Source organism: Sordaria macrospora, chromosome 4, assembly GCF_033870435.1.
Source record: "Sordaria macrospora chromosome 4, complete sequence".
Taxonomy (NCBI): domain Eukaryota; kingdom Fungi; phylum Ascomycota; class Sordariomycetes; order Sordariales; family Sordariaceae; genus Sordaria; species Sordaria macrospora.
Window position 1 is genome coordinate 2,103,168 of NC_089374.1, and position 13,764 is coordinate 2,116,931.

The 13,764-nt window shown below is 51.4% G+C and overlaps 3 protein-coding genes and 2 non-coding genes across 5 annotated transcripts; 2 read left to right on the forward strand and 3 right to left on the reverse strand.

Moving 5' to 3' along the window:
* Positions 1–415: 415 nt before the first annotated feature.
* Positions 416–2,863, reverse strand: SMAC4_02015 (uncharacterized protein; the record flags this gene model as incomplete). Its single annotated transcript, XM_003348946.2, has 1 exon — positions 416–2,863. The coding sequence occupies exon 1, from the start codon at positions 2,168–2,170 to the stop codon at positions 416–418; it is 1,755 nt and encodes a 584-aa protein (XP_003348994.1). The 5' UTR covers positions 2,171–2,863.
* A 5,235-nt stretch (positions 2,864–8,098) lies between these two features.
* SMAC4_13628 lies at positions 8,099–8,191 on the reverse strand. Its single transcript has 2 exons — positions 8,155–8,191; positions 8,099–8,133 (listed from the first exon to the last, which is right to left on the reverse strand). It is a non-coding gene; the product is annotated as a tRNA-Asp (tRNA).
* Positions 8,192–8,873: 682 nt separating this feature from the next.
* On the forward strand, positions 8,874–10,397 carry SMAC4_02016 (uncharacterized protein). The gene is made up of 2 exons (XM_003348947.2): positions 8,874–9,674; positions 9,750–10,397. The coding sequence occupies exons 1-2, from the start codon at positions 9,052–9,054 to the stop codon at positions 10,276–10,278; spliced, it is 1,152 nt and encodes a 383-aa protein (XP_003348995.1). The 5' UTR covers positions 8,874–9,051; the 3' UTR covers positions 10,279–10,397.
* Positions 10,398–10,762: 365 nt separating this feature from the next.
* SMAC4_13629 lies at positions 10,763–10,855 on the forward strand. The gene is made up of 2 exons: positions 10,763–10,799; positions 10,821–10,855. It is a non-coding gene; the product is annotated as a tRNA-Asp (tRNA).
* Positions 10,856–11,137: 282 nt separating this feature from the next.
* On the reverse strand, positions 11,138–13,497 carry SMAC4_02017 (uncharacterized protein; the record flags this gene model as incomplete). Its single annotated transcript, XM_003348948.2, has 2 exons — positions 11,138–13,230; positions 13,401–13,497. The coding sequence occupies 2 exons, from the start codon at positions 13,495–13,497 to the stop codon at positions 11,138–11,140; spliced, it is 2,190 nt and encodes a 729-aa protein (XP_003348996.2).
* Between the last annotated feature and the right edge of the window lie 267 nt (positions 13,498–13,764).

The window sequence follows — 13,764 nt, forward strand, 5'->3', positions numbered from 1 at the left end:
TTTCTCTCTCTCTTTCTCTCTCTCTCTCTATATGGGCCATCCTCCTTTTCTTTTCCCCGACCTATCCAAGATCCTCTTTTAGGTATAGTATTTATAACCAACGCCAACGCATCAAAGGTATCATTCCGTTTCTCCAAACCCCAAAAGCCAAAGAAGAAGAAAAAGAAGAAAAGGTGGTGTCTCTCCCCCAACAGCTTTTCTCACGCCCTGAGCGGAGAGCAAACCAACAATAAGGAAAGAAAAACAGGGTAAAAAAGAGAACTGAAAGGTATCCCAAAGCATTCATGTCGTAACATCATTTCAGGGCATCCAACCAAACACTCCAACCAACCGGCCGTTCGATGCCCGCTGTACACCCAACCAAAATCGAACAAAGGAAACCTTTTTTTTCCTGCCATGCCATGTTCCGTCATCATCATCGAGCGGAAGCACCAGCAACATTTTCCTCCTCCTCATCAGCCGGCGCAGACGTAGGTGTTTGGCCTGAATTTTTCCGCTGATTATACCCTAAAAAGCTCGTCCTCGCTCCGGCACCGAGGATCCAGCCTGGGATAGGCGGCGTCATTGCTCGATCCGCCGGATCATCATGAGCCAACGATGGTCTTGGCGAAGTTGATGGGCTGCTCACAGCAGTGGCCTTTCCCTTCCCCTTCATCATCATGTGATCCCTTTCGTCATTCTCCTCATCCTCCTCGTTCTCGTTCTCGTTCTCGTTCTCGTTCTCTTCCTCATCAGATAAGCCCTCCTCATCTTCCTCCCTCAACTCCTCGGCTCTCGTTCCCGGTCTACTTCCGCCCTCATACCTCGTCACCTTCGTCCTGAAACTCTCTAGTGATCCTTGCCTGCTCAACGGGCTCGACACCGCCGGCAAGCTCCCACTTCGCTTCCTCGCTAGGGTGCGAATGCTATGCTTATCTGATAGCACCTGTCCGCCGTTGGGCGCCGCTACCACCACTGTCCCTGGAGACACGATAGCCGGGGGCGTGGGCGAGTCAGATCGGAAGAGAGGGTGAATGTGTGATTCGCTGATGTGCGTCTCGCTGTGCGTCGCGTGCTGGGTGAACGCTTCCCGCGCGAGCTCCAGTGACCGCATAGAGGCGGGGCTGAAGGAGCGGCTGCGGCGGCGGATGCTCTTGGGCGGGATGAGCAGGCTGTTGCCAATGTTTAGCTGGCTGTCGGTAGGAGGTAGCCCAGGACTGGGTTGTCCGCTGGCCATGGGACTAGCGGGGATAGTCTCGAGGAAGGGAGCGGGTGGCATGGTTGGCGAGCAAGCGGAGGCGCCCTCGACGACGGTTTGTCGGTTCTGAGGGTCGACAGAGGAGGTATCCCAGGAGTCAAAGCCGTTCAGGGTCGTGGCGACGGAGGCGGTATGGTGCTCACGCATGGCGGTGTGGTGCTCGCGCATGGCGGTGTGGTGCTCGCGCATGGCGGTTGAGTCGATGGAGTCGGATTGGCGAATGCGCAGAGGGAGCGAGTACTGGCTGCTCGCTAGGAGATGGGTCTTTGAGGGTACGGGACGCATCACTGAGTACAGTGATGAGCGCCACGAGCTCAGAGAGTTGCCCACCGAGTGGCCATAGCTTGGACGAGGAGTTGCCCGCCCTGGCACAGTTGGGTCTTCGAAGCGGACCTTCTCCGTGTTGGGGTTTGTTTGCTGGTAGGGGATCGCCTTGACTTGTTGCCTTGCCGGGCATTCCTCGTCTCCCGCAAAGCCCGCATCACCCATCCGAACACTGATGAACTGTAGGACTTGGAAGAGAAACTGCGCCGCAAAAGTAACTCCCAATGCCACCGAGCCTCCAACCAGGAATCCCGACGTCTTCGTCCCCGCCACCTCTGTCGGCAGCTTCGCCGAATCTTTGCTGAGCAACACCAAGGTGGCGATCGATAGAGCAGCAGCTACCGAGCACACAAAAAGTCCAACTCCGAACAATACCCCATTGAACCTCCTAACCAAGCATGAAACCACGTAACTCGACACCAAGATGAAAGTTGTTGTGAGAAGTGCCAAGCCCTCAAATACTGCGGCGACGATAGCTGTCGTCTTGACTGGCGAAGAAGTTTCCTGTGCTAATGACCGAGCCAGGATAATATGAATGACGAAGATAGATGTTGTCGCAAGGATGGCTACTGCGCCCAGCAATGCTGGGACCACATGTGGTATCGCCATTACGTGTTGATGATTTGATGATAGTCGAACCGAAGAGCGGAAGAACACAAAAAAGGACGAAAGAACCGAAAGTCCAGAAGAAAGAGGTTCGTTTATGAAACTCTTATGGGTTCGGTTCGGGCTTCTCGGTCGTCTTTTCGTTTGTTAACCCCAGTGGTTCGTGCCGTGTGGCGGTTCGGGAAGGGGAGGAAGGTAAAATGTGGAACGAACGAGTGAACGAACGAACGAACGAACGAACGAACGGCTCCGACGGGTACTGTTAAGTCAAAAAAGAAGGTTATTTTGGTAACCCTTCCCCCGGCTCTAGTCCAACCCCTCGTTCCCGTCCTGCCGCGTTGTGTCGTGTAAAAGTTCTCGTTCGATTCGATTGACCCAAGACGTTGGTTCAACAATGGCCAGGGCAAAGCAATCAACCAGGAGCCCTTGAAGGCTTTAGCTTGGAAGGTGAGGAAAAAGAGGTCGGCGGTCAGCAGACGGAAAACAAGATGTGGTCTATGCGTTTTCCGTTTGAGAAAAGCAAACAAACAACTTTCTTGTTCTTTTTGACAGGCGGTAGGTATGCTGCCGCTGCAGGTTTTGATGATCCCCTTGGAAAGCAAGCAATCAAGCAGACCAATACAGTGCCCCAACCTCCCTTTCTCTGCCTTTCTCTTTCTCCTGCAGTTTCCCGTTTGTAAGGAAGCTTCCGACGACGAAAAATGTACTGTGTATGTACCCCGATTGCTAGTAACTAACCCTCTTCCGTCGAGAATTGCGAGGATTGGGGATTATGAAACAGCTACCGGAATAACCAGCAACAAGCAGCTCCACGCGGATTGGATTGGATAATACGAAAGCTGGGGAATGACTGCCCCAAATGATTCTTTGGGCTTCTCGGATCCTTCCCTGGAGTTTCCGGATTGGTATGTATGTGGATGGCAGCTAAATTGAGGAAGCCGCAGAAGCCGAGATTTTGTACCGTGGTATGGAGTCGATGCGGTGAACGCGGTAAACAAGCCAGGCCAGCCGTCAGTTGGTCATGTGAATGCTAACGACTAGGTATCTGGAATCCTTTTTTGGAGTTGGTCGTGATTGTGTTGTACTGTATTGTACTGTAGTTCGATGTGGATAGTTCGAGGGAGTCTGTTTCAGGTCCAAGTCCAGGTCTATCGGTAACCAGCCGGTTGGTGTGTTGTTGATTTAAGTCGAGGTATCGGGTATTCCCAACCGATCGAATCCGAGAGCTTTGGGGAATCAAGCGATTTTGGGTGTAGGGAAGATTCGATTCGAATAATATTCCAAGGATTGAGTGGGAAAAAAAAAAATGGAAAAAGCAAGATTCATGCAAAGCTGCAAAAGATCCCCACGACGATGACGGAAGAAGCTTTGTGTAAACGTCCCAACTCCTCTTCTTGTTCTCAGTGTGTTTACTGTAGGTAGGTAGGTAGGTATCTGTAACAGAATCCGGGATTGGTGGGATTGGTGAGAATGCAGTTCGATAATTTTGGACAAGGAAGGCTTGTCAACGGGAGACAAGAGGCATGGAGTCGGAAGCGGAGTTTGAGGAAACTGGAGACTGAAGGGGATCGTTTTCGGTTAGGTCGGATGAACGAATGACAAGGACAGACAGACAAGCTGGACTCTAGCAAGCCGGTAGTTGAATGAATGAATGGATGGATGGAAACGAGAAAAGGCTCAGATTTCATGAGCGAAAAGCCATTGGTGAGGGAAAGAGAGATGAGTAAGAGAAATCAGATCGATCCGTCCCGGACTTCGCGGGAGATGGGTGAGATGGTGGAGGGTGGGCATCATAGGGTAAATGTATTTACCTGACCCTAGGGCTATAATAAGGTACCATGTATGTACCAAGGAAGATAGAAGAAGAGCTGAAAAGAAAGAAAAGGACCGCGCTCGCTCGCGCATGTACCGCTTGCATGAGTGACTCTGGAGAACGACCTCGTTGTTGGACACAGTACACGGCTGGCAGGCAGGCAGCTGCAGGTCCCAGGTACCGTTCGATGCCGTGCCTTACGTGTGGATCCATTAGATGTCCGGGATGAGGGTTGAGATGGAGGTGGGTAAACATGGGTTTGGAGATGCTCCTTGTTATTCCAAGCAGAGAACTTTTTTCTTTGACGGAACAGGGGTGACAAGCTTGGTTCAGAGGTTCAGGTTCATCATGCCCCTGGTACCTGGCCTGGTTTCCAGCCGGCCGTCTGTTCGCCTTCGCTTCGAAGTTCGAACGGTACCTGCCAAGCCGTTCCCAGATTCGTTGCCGAAGACGTGCTGGAGTGCGTTGCGTGAGGGGGGCAGGACGATGAAGGTCTACACTTCTTCCCAGCTGACTGGCATGGTGATGATCTCCAGTCCCCTCCGTCCGTATCTTGTAACGAAACGGAACCTGGTAGCTGGGATCGGTGATGGACTTGCCTGGCCACACTTGGCTTTGAGCTGCCAAGAGACGGGTGGTTACCATATTGATGTCCTCACAAACCGTTCGAGGGCAAGAGTTAGGCCCGATCCACGAGTTCGGTGGTTTGAGCTGAAGATGCGAGGGTCGGACGTCATCTCCGATTCAAGGACCAAGGCTTATTCCGTGAGACGCGGTATAGTAGTCCTGGCTTGCCGGAGCTACCTATGAGTCCTGAATCGTGCTCGACTATACACGGCTCATAAAACGGCGAGCCCTAGTTAGGTTTCAGAGGCCTTTTCTGCTGTGTAAAGAAATCACAGGCAGGGCCGGGGTCGGGTCTCGCTCTCCTACATGGAGATACATATCCGTGTGGCGTATGTCAGGCCAAGGACAGGCCATCAGGCCAAGGAGAAACAATGCTGAGTAACGTCGAGAGCAGGCCCTTGGTTGACGTTGTGAAAGAGATAATCACCGGTTCTAGGTTGCTTATTCAACCGTTGATACTCGTTAAAATGGTTGTGGTTGTCCTCATCTTCAGCGTGTAAGCCACGAGCAACATTGTACGCAGATAGGTGTGTTGTTGCAACGGATGGCAAGAAAAAGGGTGTGGTTTGCGTTGCCCGGCAGGTTACCATGTGAGGAGTACACATGCCTGTTTCCATGGCCTAAAAACGAAATATGGTTCCGGTGCTCTGTTTCCAAAGATCGGAAGTTGCCATGTTTCTGTGCTGGCCTCCGTGAGAGCGATGGGGGCAGTGAGGCAGTGAGCCGGAGGGTAGCGGAGAGAAGTGGAGTGTGTGTACTCCATTCGTGACCGAAGTATTTGGTGATCATCCACCAGTTCGAGAAGAGCTTTGCCTCCATTGTGTGCTACGTGCATTCTCTGCGATGCAAGTAGGACGATCCTGCAAGGTCACTCAGTTGATTCTTCGTTTTTGTTGACATGGTCGTCTGCTTGACATCTGATGACGTGAGAGGTCTCTCTGAGAAGCGAAGCTGCAAGACAAGCCAGCCTTCCCGAGACATTTGGTGCTCGCAGTGGGCACTCTGAAGCCTTTTCCAAACGGCGGGCAAGAGAAGAAAAGAAATGAAACATGGAGAAAAGGGTCGGAAAAGAGGATGGAGCTAAACTGCAATGGGAGAAAGTTTGCGATCTGTCAGACGCAGGTACCGTCGAGATGGTGGTGTCGTGCACGGACTGCGCCCTTGGTTCCTGCCATGCAATGTGGGGTTGCAAGGTGAGACGCAGCTGCCAAGTGCTCGAGAAAATAACAACTCCTCGTAGGGCCTCTCCACTTCGTCCAGAAGTTTCTTCACATTTCAGTCTGCTCCGTTTTCCGTCTTACCGTACGGCGTAAAGTCTGAGTGTTTCTGTAATTTCCGGGTCATCGTAAACCAAAACCTTTGGTCATCAAGAAGAGTCTCCTCTTAACCATGATTCGGATGATTCTGTCAAGGTCCCTTTGAATGAAGGGCCGAAAGGAAAAGAGGAAACGAGTATCTCAGAAGCACAAACTACTGCTGTGCCACAACCAAGGAGATTACCTAGATCTGTGCTGCACTCCAAGTTGAAGCCTCATCTCGAGATCTCGAGCTCTTGAATCATCTCAACCTTGATTGGTCAATGGCTTCATGCTGTGTATATGTGCCAAACGGTCCAACAGCTTTGACGGCCGGCATAATGAATCGAGGTCCAGTTCGCGCATCGTCGTGCCTCCGTTCATTTCATTTTAAACCTGCAGCTCGACAGCAGGCATCGTCCTTGTCAACTGCTGACAGCGGTCAGGCGGTCACCGGCGACAGCCCCGCGGGCAATGAACCTTCTTCGTGCGAAGAGCGGAAAGCCAGCGCGGACATATCCTCCGGATGACTTGTTACAGACCACTTTTGTGAAGAGGTTAAAAGGCATCTCAAAAAGCAGCCAAGACCTGCATTCAACACTAATCCATTCTAGAAGCGATGTAGAACTGACAGTCTCATACGAAAGTCTTACCCGTTCCGTGGCCGTGGGTGTTGATCCTGATATCTCCGAAGCCGCATCTCACACAAAGCATCTTTTGGGCTCGCCCGAGGCTCGATGAATGTTCGGTTCTTTTGACAAAACTTTTCCATTCTCTCTCTCTCTGTCTTCGAAAACTCTTCGCACATTTATCCCGTATCCCCCGACCTTCTCTTTAATCGGGTTTATCCACTCGCCTGAAAACTAGTTGCGGAACGATGACCGAAGATCCCAAAATGCGAGAAACGGTACTTTGGGTAAGGGGTGGGGTTCCCTCAATTTCCCAACAGTGGAGATATCTTATACACTCCCACTCTTTCCAGTTAAACAACCGCAGCTGAACAAGTTCCAACATTTTCATCAACACCGTGACCATCTCGACCACCTTGCCATCAAAGACATCGTATTCCCAGTGGAAAGTCCCCCCATCGCATGCAGATCTCTCAAGATCCCCGTTCATCTCATCGAATTTCGGCAATGTGCTCGCGTGAGTGCTACGCCAGATCGGGTTTAAACCGCATCTTGCCATGTTGATTTTCCCACGATGCGACGATGCTACCCTTCCGCGAAAATCCCGGTACACGAGGTGATGAGGAAAAGAGAATCTCGATCTTATCACTTTTCTACAACTACACTAGACCTTCGGCAATTGCGCATTTGCGTCATCACCACCATCTAACAATCGCAAACTTGGAAGTTTTATCTGAACCGTAATTTTACTTTCGTCGAGACTAGGAGGCGTGTAGTTGTTCTTCATGGAAGGAAGTCATCGTGATCCATTTATCATTCTCTTCCGTAATGTGGACGGTAGGCCCGGGTTTCACCGCGCAGTACGGTACCTACCTACCCTCTGCCCTGTCGTCCCCGGTGGGCGGCGGTGAGGGCCGTGAGATTACGGACCACCTTATTACGTACTGGACTGAACTTCCAAAACTTCCGTTCTCAAACCCGGCCCAGACACACCGGGGCTTCCTCCGGCTCGGTTCGGTAACTGAAGAAATGAATACCGAGGGAATGGATGTTTTGGGAACGAACCGAAATGCCAGTGCTCGATGGTCCTTGAATGTCCGACATCGACACTAAGAAGAAACTGAAACAGCCGCCAGACTGCCCGTGTCTGATGCAGGTCGGCGCTAGGAATAATGAAAGTTGATGCAAGGGATTCATCGCAATGCGACTTCATACATACCACGTGGCCTGGTGATTGATCATATTTTAGTTGTAGACTCCGGGGAAAGCTAGTGAAGACCCGCGATAGAAGTTTGCTCAAGTTTATCAGTCGGTGTTTCAGCACTTTGAAACTCATCATTGCTACCTCACCAATAGAACTCACACGGGACCGAGGAAGAAGGCAATGTCCGGCCAAAATAGGAGTCGATCCACGATCAAGACGAATCTCGAAGACTTCTCGCCCACGATGGAAAAAAAAAAACAAAAAAAAAACAGCTTCACAAAGAAAGAAAAGATGCATCCGCGAGTGAGGTTTTAGCTTAACGGTGCGAGCAGGAATGCTTAAAAAAAAGGAAAAAAGATTGGTCTCTCCCGCCGGGAATTGAACCCGGGTCTCGAGCGAATCGAACTGATGTTCAAGCTTGACAAGCTCACATACTGACCACTATACTACGGAAGACTTACAGCTGTGATCAGCTGTCGTAGTAATTGTTGGAAGATTCTTCGGGTGCTGTACTTATGAACTCGCAACTCTAACTACATTCTTCTGCCGGAGTACTTTTGGACTCTTCAGACGGCAATTGTTCAACATCGGATTTTGCCTTCCATTCATTGTTGACTCGCCATTATCTCTCCTTCTAGGAAACACCAACTCCATCGTGTGCGCATTATCACCAACCCTTTCCCAACCTCCCCCGACCGTTATCCATTTTTGGCATCATGTGAATTCTTCGCCCCAGGCAGATAACAGGCAAATGCCCATCTCACCAGTGCGTTTCCAGCCTGTATCTCCGGGGCGAGGCACTTGATTACGTTCGCCACCAGCATCCAGACACCTCCAGATGGGCGGTTGAGGGCGGATATCGCCGGATTCAGGGCTTATCCTTTACATTTTCTGGTAGTTCTTCGGTAGTCAGGAGGAGAATTGGGTCTTGGCTTGTGTTGGTTGCACCCAGATGCGCCCAGGATTACCACATTAGAGGCACGTTACAGGCACCATTTGACTTCATCGCCAGCTTAATGCGGGGGACCTTCCTGTTTGGGCCTTGTCATGGTCGCGACCAGAATCTTTTTCACGCTTTGCCCAGGAAGAAAAAATGTTGTCGAGGAGCCTTGAACCTTGATATCTGGAGAACTGCCATATCTTTGCGTCTTGAACCTGTCAATAACAAATTCCCCAAGCCCACATCTCTGTCTTTTCTTGAATATCGAATTCTTCCATTGTGTTGTTGACTTTGGCGTATCGCAAATCCTCGAACCCCTGATCACAGCGCATCTGCAGTACCGTAGCCGGCAATCAACCCCACCCCCGCATTCACCATGAGCAGCCTTCTTCCCCAGAAAGTTTCCATGGACCTTCCGGTCATCGACCTCGACGTCTACCTCAACAACCCCGTTGACTCCCCCAAAGTCAAGGCCGAATGCGAAAAGGCCGCCAAAGCTCTCATCACCTACGGCGCCCTCGTTCTCCACGATTCGCGCGTCGCAGAGAAGGACAACGAGACCTTCCTCGATCTCCTCGAAGACTACTTTGCGCAGCCCGAAGAGGAGCTCCGCAAGGATGAGCGTCCCGAGCTGAGCTGGCAAATTGGTGTCACTCTGGAGAACACCGAGAAGCCCAAGTGCGCCGTTGACGAGCCATGTCTGAACGTCATCCAGCGCCTTGCGCCCGAGGAGAGGCCATTGGATATTTCCGGCCACCACCCTGATCCCAAGTGCCGTTTCTTCTGGCGCATGGCCGAGCAGCCTCCCTACGAGACCAAGTTCCCCGGCTTGAACTCGGAGAATGTCGTTCCTCAGGCGCCACACATCAAGGAGCGCTGGAACCCGGCCATGGAGCAGTGGGGTACCTCGATGAAGAGCGCCGTCGAGGGTCTCACTGAGATGACTGCCGTTGGTCTCGGCCTGCCTGCTGGCACCTTTAAGGATGAGGGCAAATACGGGTATGTCCATCTGTTTCCTAAACACCAACCTCGGTTTCTCATCTTGAATCAGACTGACATTTCCTCCCAAAACAGCCCCCATCTTCTCGCCCCCACCGCCTCGGACCTCGAAAAGTACGGCCAAAAGGATACCATCCTCGCCGGCTTCCACACCGATCTCAACTTCCTCACCATCCACGGCCGCTCGCGCTACCCAGGTCTGCACATCTGGGCCCGCAACACGGGCAAGCGCATCGCCGTCAAAATCCCTCCCGGCAACTACCTCTTGGTGCAAGCCGGCAAGCAGCTCGAGCACATCACTGGTGGTCTGATCAAGGCCGGCTTCCACGAGGTGGTCGTCAACCAGCGCACTGTCGATGTCATGGCGAAGCGCAAGGAGCAGTTCCCCGATCGCCCATTGATCCGCATCAGCTCGACTTTCTTCTGGCATCTGAACTCGGATCACGATCTTGCTCCTATCCCCAAGCTCGCTGAGGAGGCGCACAGGTTGCGGGCGGAGCAGTTTAACTTGGGCAGGGATGAGGGTGAGGAGAAGAGCTACCCGCCGATGAAGGTCGGCGAGCTGGTGCAGGAGGAGTTGAAGCATATTGCTTTGATGGCTTAGAGGGTCAGTGGAAAGAGGGTTGGAGAGGGTATGTACAGAACCAGGAGGATGTACGAAAAAAAATTGGATTCATATTTTAGCATTGCATATAAAGTTGTTTTGTTCGAGATCGTCTTGCTGTTCGATAACGGATCGGTTCTCTGTGATTCGTTTACACGTGCATTCGTTTCCCAGCAGCTTAGGTGAACACTGTCGCTATGTGAGCGAGATGCTCAACTGCGATGTACAACCCCAGTTGTTCCACCAGCTCCAAGATCACTACCTCGACATTGCGTTCGAGTTACAGATCAACCGTATGTAGGATAAAATCAACCAGAAATACGAAAAAGACCGGCGTGCATGTTGTTCCACCGCCCCGGCCAACGCCCCCCAATATCGTGGTGCTAATTGCTAACAGCATGCGCATCCTCAATGCAATATTATAAGACCACCAACCACGGCAATCACTAACAACCAACTACGACAGCTGATTAACAGTTGTACATCTTCCGTAGTATAGTGGTCAGTATGTGAGCTTGTCAAGCTTGAACATCAGTTCGATTCGCTCGAGACCCGGGTTCAATTCCCGGCGGGAGAGACCAAACATATCTTTTTTTTCTTTTTTTTCTCCGCACCTCAAAAGGACATCACACTCCCTCCCTCCAGACGATATTTCCTTTCTTTCTTCTCCCAACTCCTTCTCACACAGAGGACGGTAGGTACATCATCACTGTTTATAATACGAAAGGAGGCTAGAGGAACTAGAAGCTTACATTTTTGCAATCGTATTCAAAATTCGGTCTTAAAACTAATATAATCAGAAGCTTGGGTGATCCCATTATTCCAAGGCTATCTATCATATTTACATACCCACCTTAAACTAAGACTCAACAACTTCTAAAGCAATACTCGAGCAATTCAACCCCCCATACCCAACATCAACATCCCTCCCCAAACTCAACATCAACCCACACCCAACCCACCCACCTCCTCCATCAGCGCCCGCAACCGCACCCGCACTCGTCCCATTAGCAGCAGGGGCACAACTCAACCCTCCTCCATCCCTCGTACACTCCAAAGCTTTATAATCCTCCCAATAAGCCTTCAAGGTGCCCTGTCTCAACATCCAGACCGGTCCCTCACCAGCCTCCCCACTTTCAGTATGCGTCTCATCCTCCTCCGTACCGGCACCGGCACCAGCAACACCAACAGCAGCAATCCTCGGCTTCCCATTTGAATCACCATATCCCACCGCACACAAATGCCCAGTCCCCTCGACACTAAACGCGCTTCCTTGGCTCTGACTGCTAGTAAACAGTAGCCCGTTGCCAACGACGTGGACGAACCATTTGTCAAAGGTACCGCCGGGTTGGGTGACGCGAAGGGCGAAGGGAGTGGTGGTTTCGCCGCAGGTTAGGTCTTCTGTTGCTGTTGCTGTTGGTTTGGCTGATGTTGTGGTTGTAGGGGTAGATTTGTAATAACCTGTGCCGGTGATGATTATCCCCGTGCCGATACCTGTACCGGTGCCGAGGATAGTAGATGATGTTGTGGCGGTTCCGTTGGACCAGAAGGCTGTAGTGTTTAGGGGGAAGGGGAAGCGGGCGCTGGTTATTACTGTTGTTGTTGTTGTTAAGTACGTGAATGGAGCGGTTGTTAGGATTACTCCTGTGCCGGTTGTGAGTATAATTGCTGTCCCGGTTCCTAGGGGCGGAAAGGTGGTTGATGTCCCGTTGGACCATGGGGCTGTGGGGTTTTGGGGGTAAGGAATTCTTGCGCTGGTGGTTGTGATGGGCCTGCCCATTCCGGTTGTGAGAATGATTCCTGTTCCGGTTCCCAATGGTTGAATGCTCGTTGACGTGCCGTTGTACCATGAGGCCGTAGTGTTCTGAGGGATCGGTAACTTGACACTCGCGGTTGTTGAGATCACTCCCGTTCCGGTGCCTGCCAGTATTGAGCTGGTGGAGGTCCCCTTATACCATGACGCTGTGGTGTTTAAGAGGATCGAATAATTGACACTGGTAGTAGCGTTAAGCCGTGAGGAAGTTGTAATGTTCTCAAATGCTGTTGCCAACACTGCCGTAGAGTCAGTATAAGGGGCAAGCGTGGTATTGCCCGCTAGATGGCTGCGCGTAGATGTCGTGTTCACCCATAATGGCTCTTTTGTCGTCGTCAGCGTTGCAATATTCACCACATGGACAGTCGACTTAGTGGTGGAAGAACTTGACAAGCTGGAAACGCTTATTGACCCTGAGCCATTGCTTGTTCCTTTAAAAATTGCTTTGGAGCTCGACAAGGTTGTTGTTCTTGAGACGCTGCTTAAGCCCCAACCACTACTTACTCCTTTAGAAGACGACACTCGACTCGTAAACAGTGTTGTTGGGCGTGTCGAATTGGTTCTTCCGCTACTCTTCCCCGTGTGTATCGTACTTCCAACCGTTCCTGTACCATTTCCTGCTAGTCTTGTAGTGTTGGCAAAGAAAGGCGGCAGAGTAACGTTGCCAACTGTCCTGATCACAGTGACCGTCTTCGTAGTGACTGGCTGAGCAGCAGCTCTAGTGATTCGAGGGAATCCCAAGCAAGAGCATGCCAAAGAGTAACCGGCTTCTGAGGCGCATTCTTTCGCATACAGAGGTAGTGTCATCGAAGTTGGGCTCGTGGTTACCCGCCGCTCTTGGAGGGCCTCCGGCGGTACGGGTAAGTGGCCCGGTGCCGCCTCGTTGAGAGCATCGTCTTCGCCTTCGGACCGCTTATGATTTCCATTATCACCGGTTTCAGAAGCTGTCGAGCTCGTTTGCCCTGTCTTTCTGGCAACGGTCGCAGAGCGATGTAGTGTAAGAGTTGCGACCCTCTGTGTGCTGGTCACCGTGGTCGTGGTCGTCCTTCGGCTGGGTGTTCCCGTGGGGGAAGCTTGCAGCTCAAGAAAGGACAAACAGTCTGCCGTCGCATTTCTGCCACTTGGCGCATTTCGAATGGCTATGTAAAAAACAGCGTGTTAGTGATCAAGTGTTTTTTAAGTAAGCAAAGACGACAATTCGAGTTCGAAGTCATCGCGATACCTCTAAGGCGAGGCCGGAAGGTTGAAACGAGACGGTTACGTCAAGCAACAGGGCATCCGCTAACAGTTGGCTACAGGGTAAACATACCGCTAAGACAGCTGTTAATGTCGTTCAAGCACTGCGCAGCAAACGCTTGGACCAAGCATAGCGCTAAGATAGCGAGCTGGATCCTCCTTCTTGTCATTGCAGGCGTGATGTCTTCTTTCTCTTTACAAAGTTGCGTTCAAGTGAACTCTCACAGGGGCATCTTCCAGACTTCGCGCTGATTATCAGTAATTTCACAACACAGTCTTTCGCTCTCATCCTTGGATTTGGCAATCGCATTGACCATCCCGGAAAGCAGGTTATAAGGTGGTAGTGAACCGTTGTCGGTATGCACAATGCCCCTGTTGACATCTTAACATGGCTTCTTATACCCCTCGGTTCCCGATGACAACCTGGTACGGGAGAA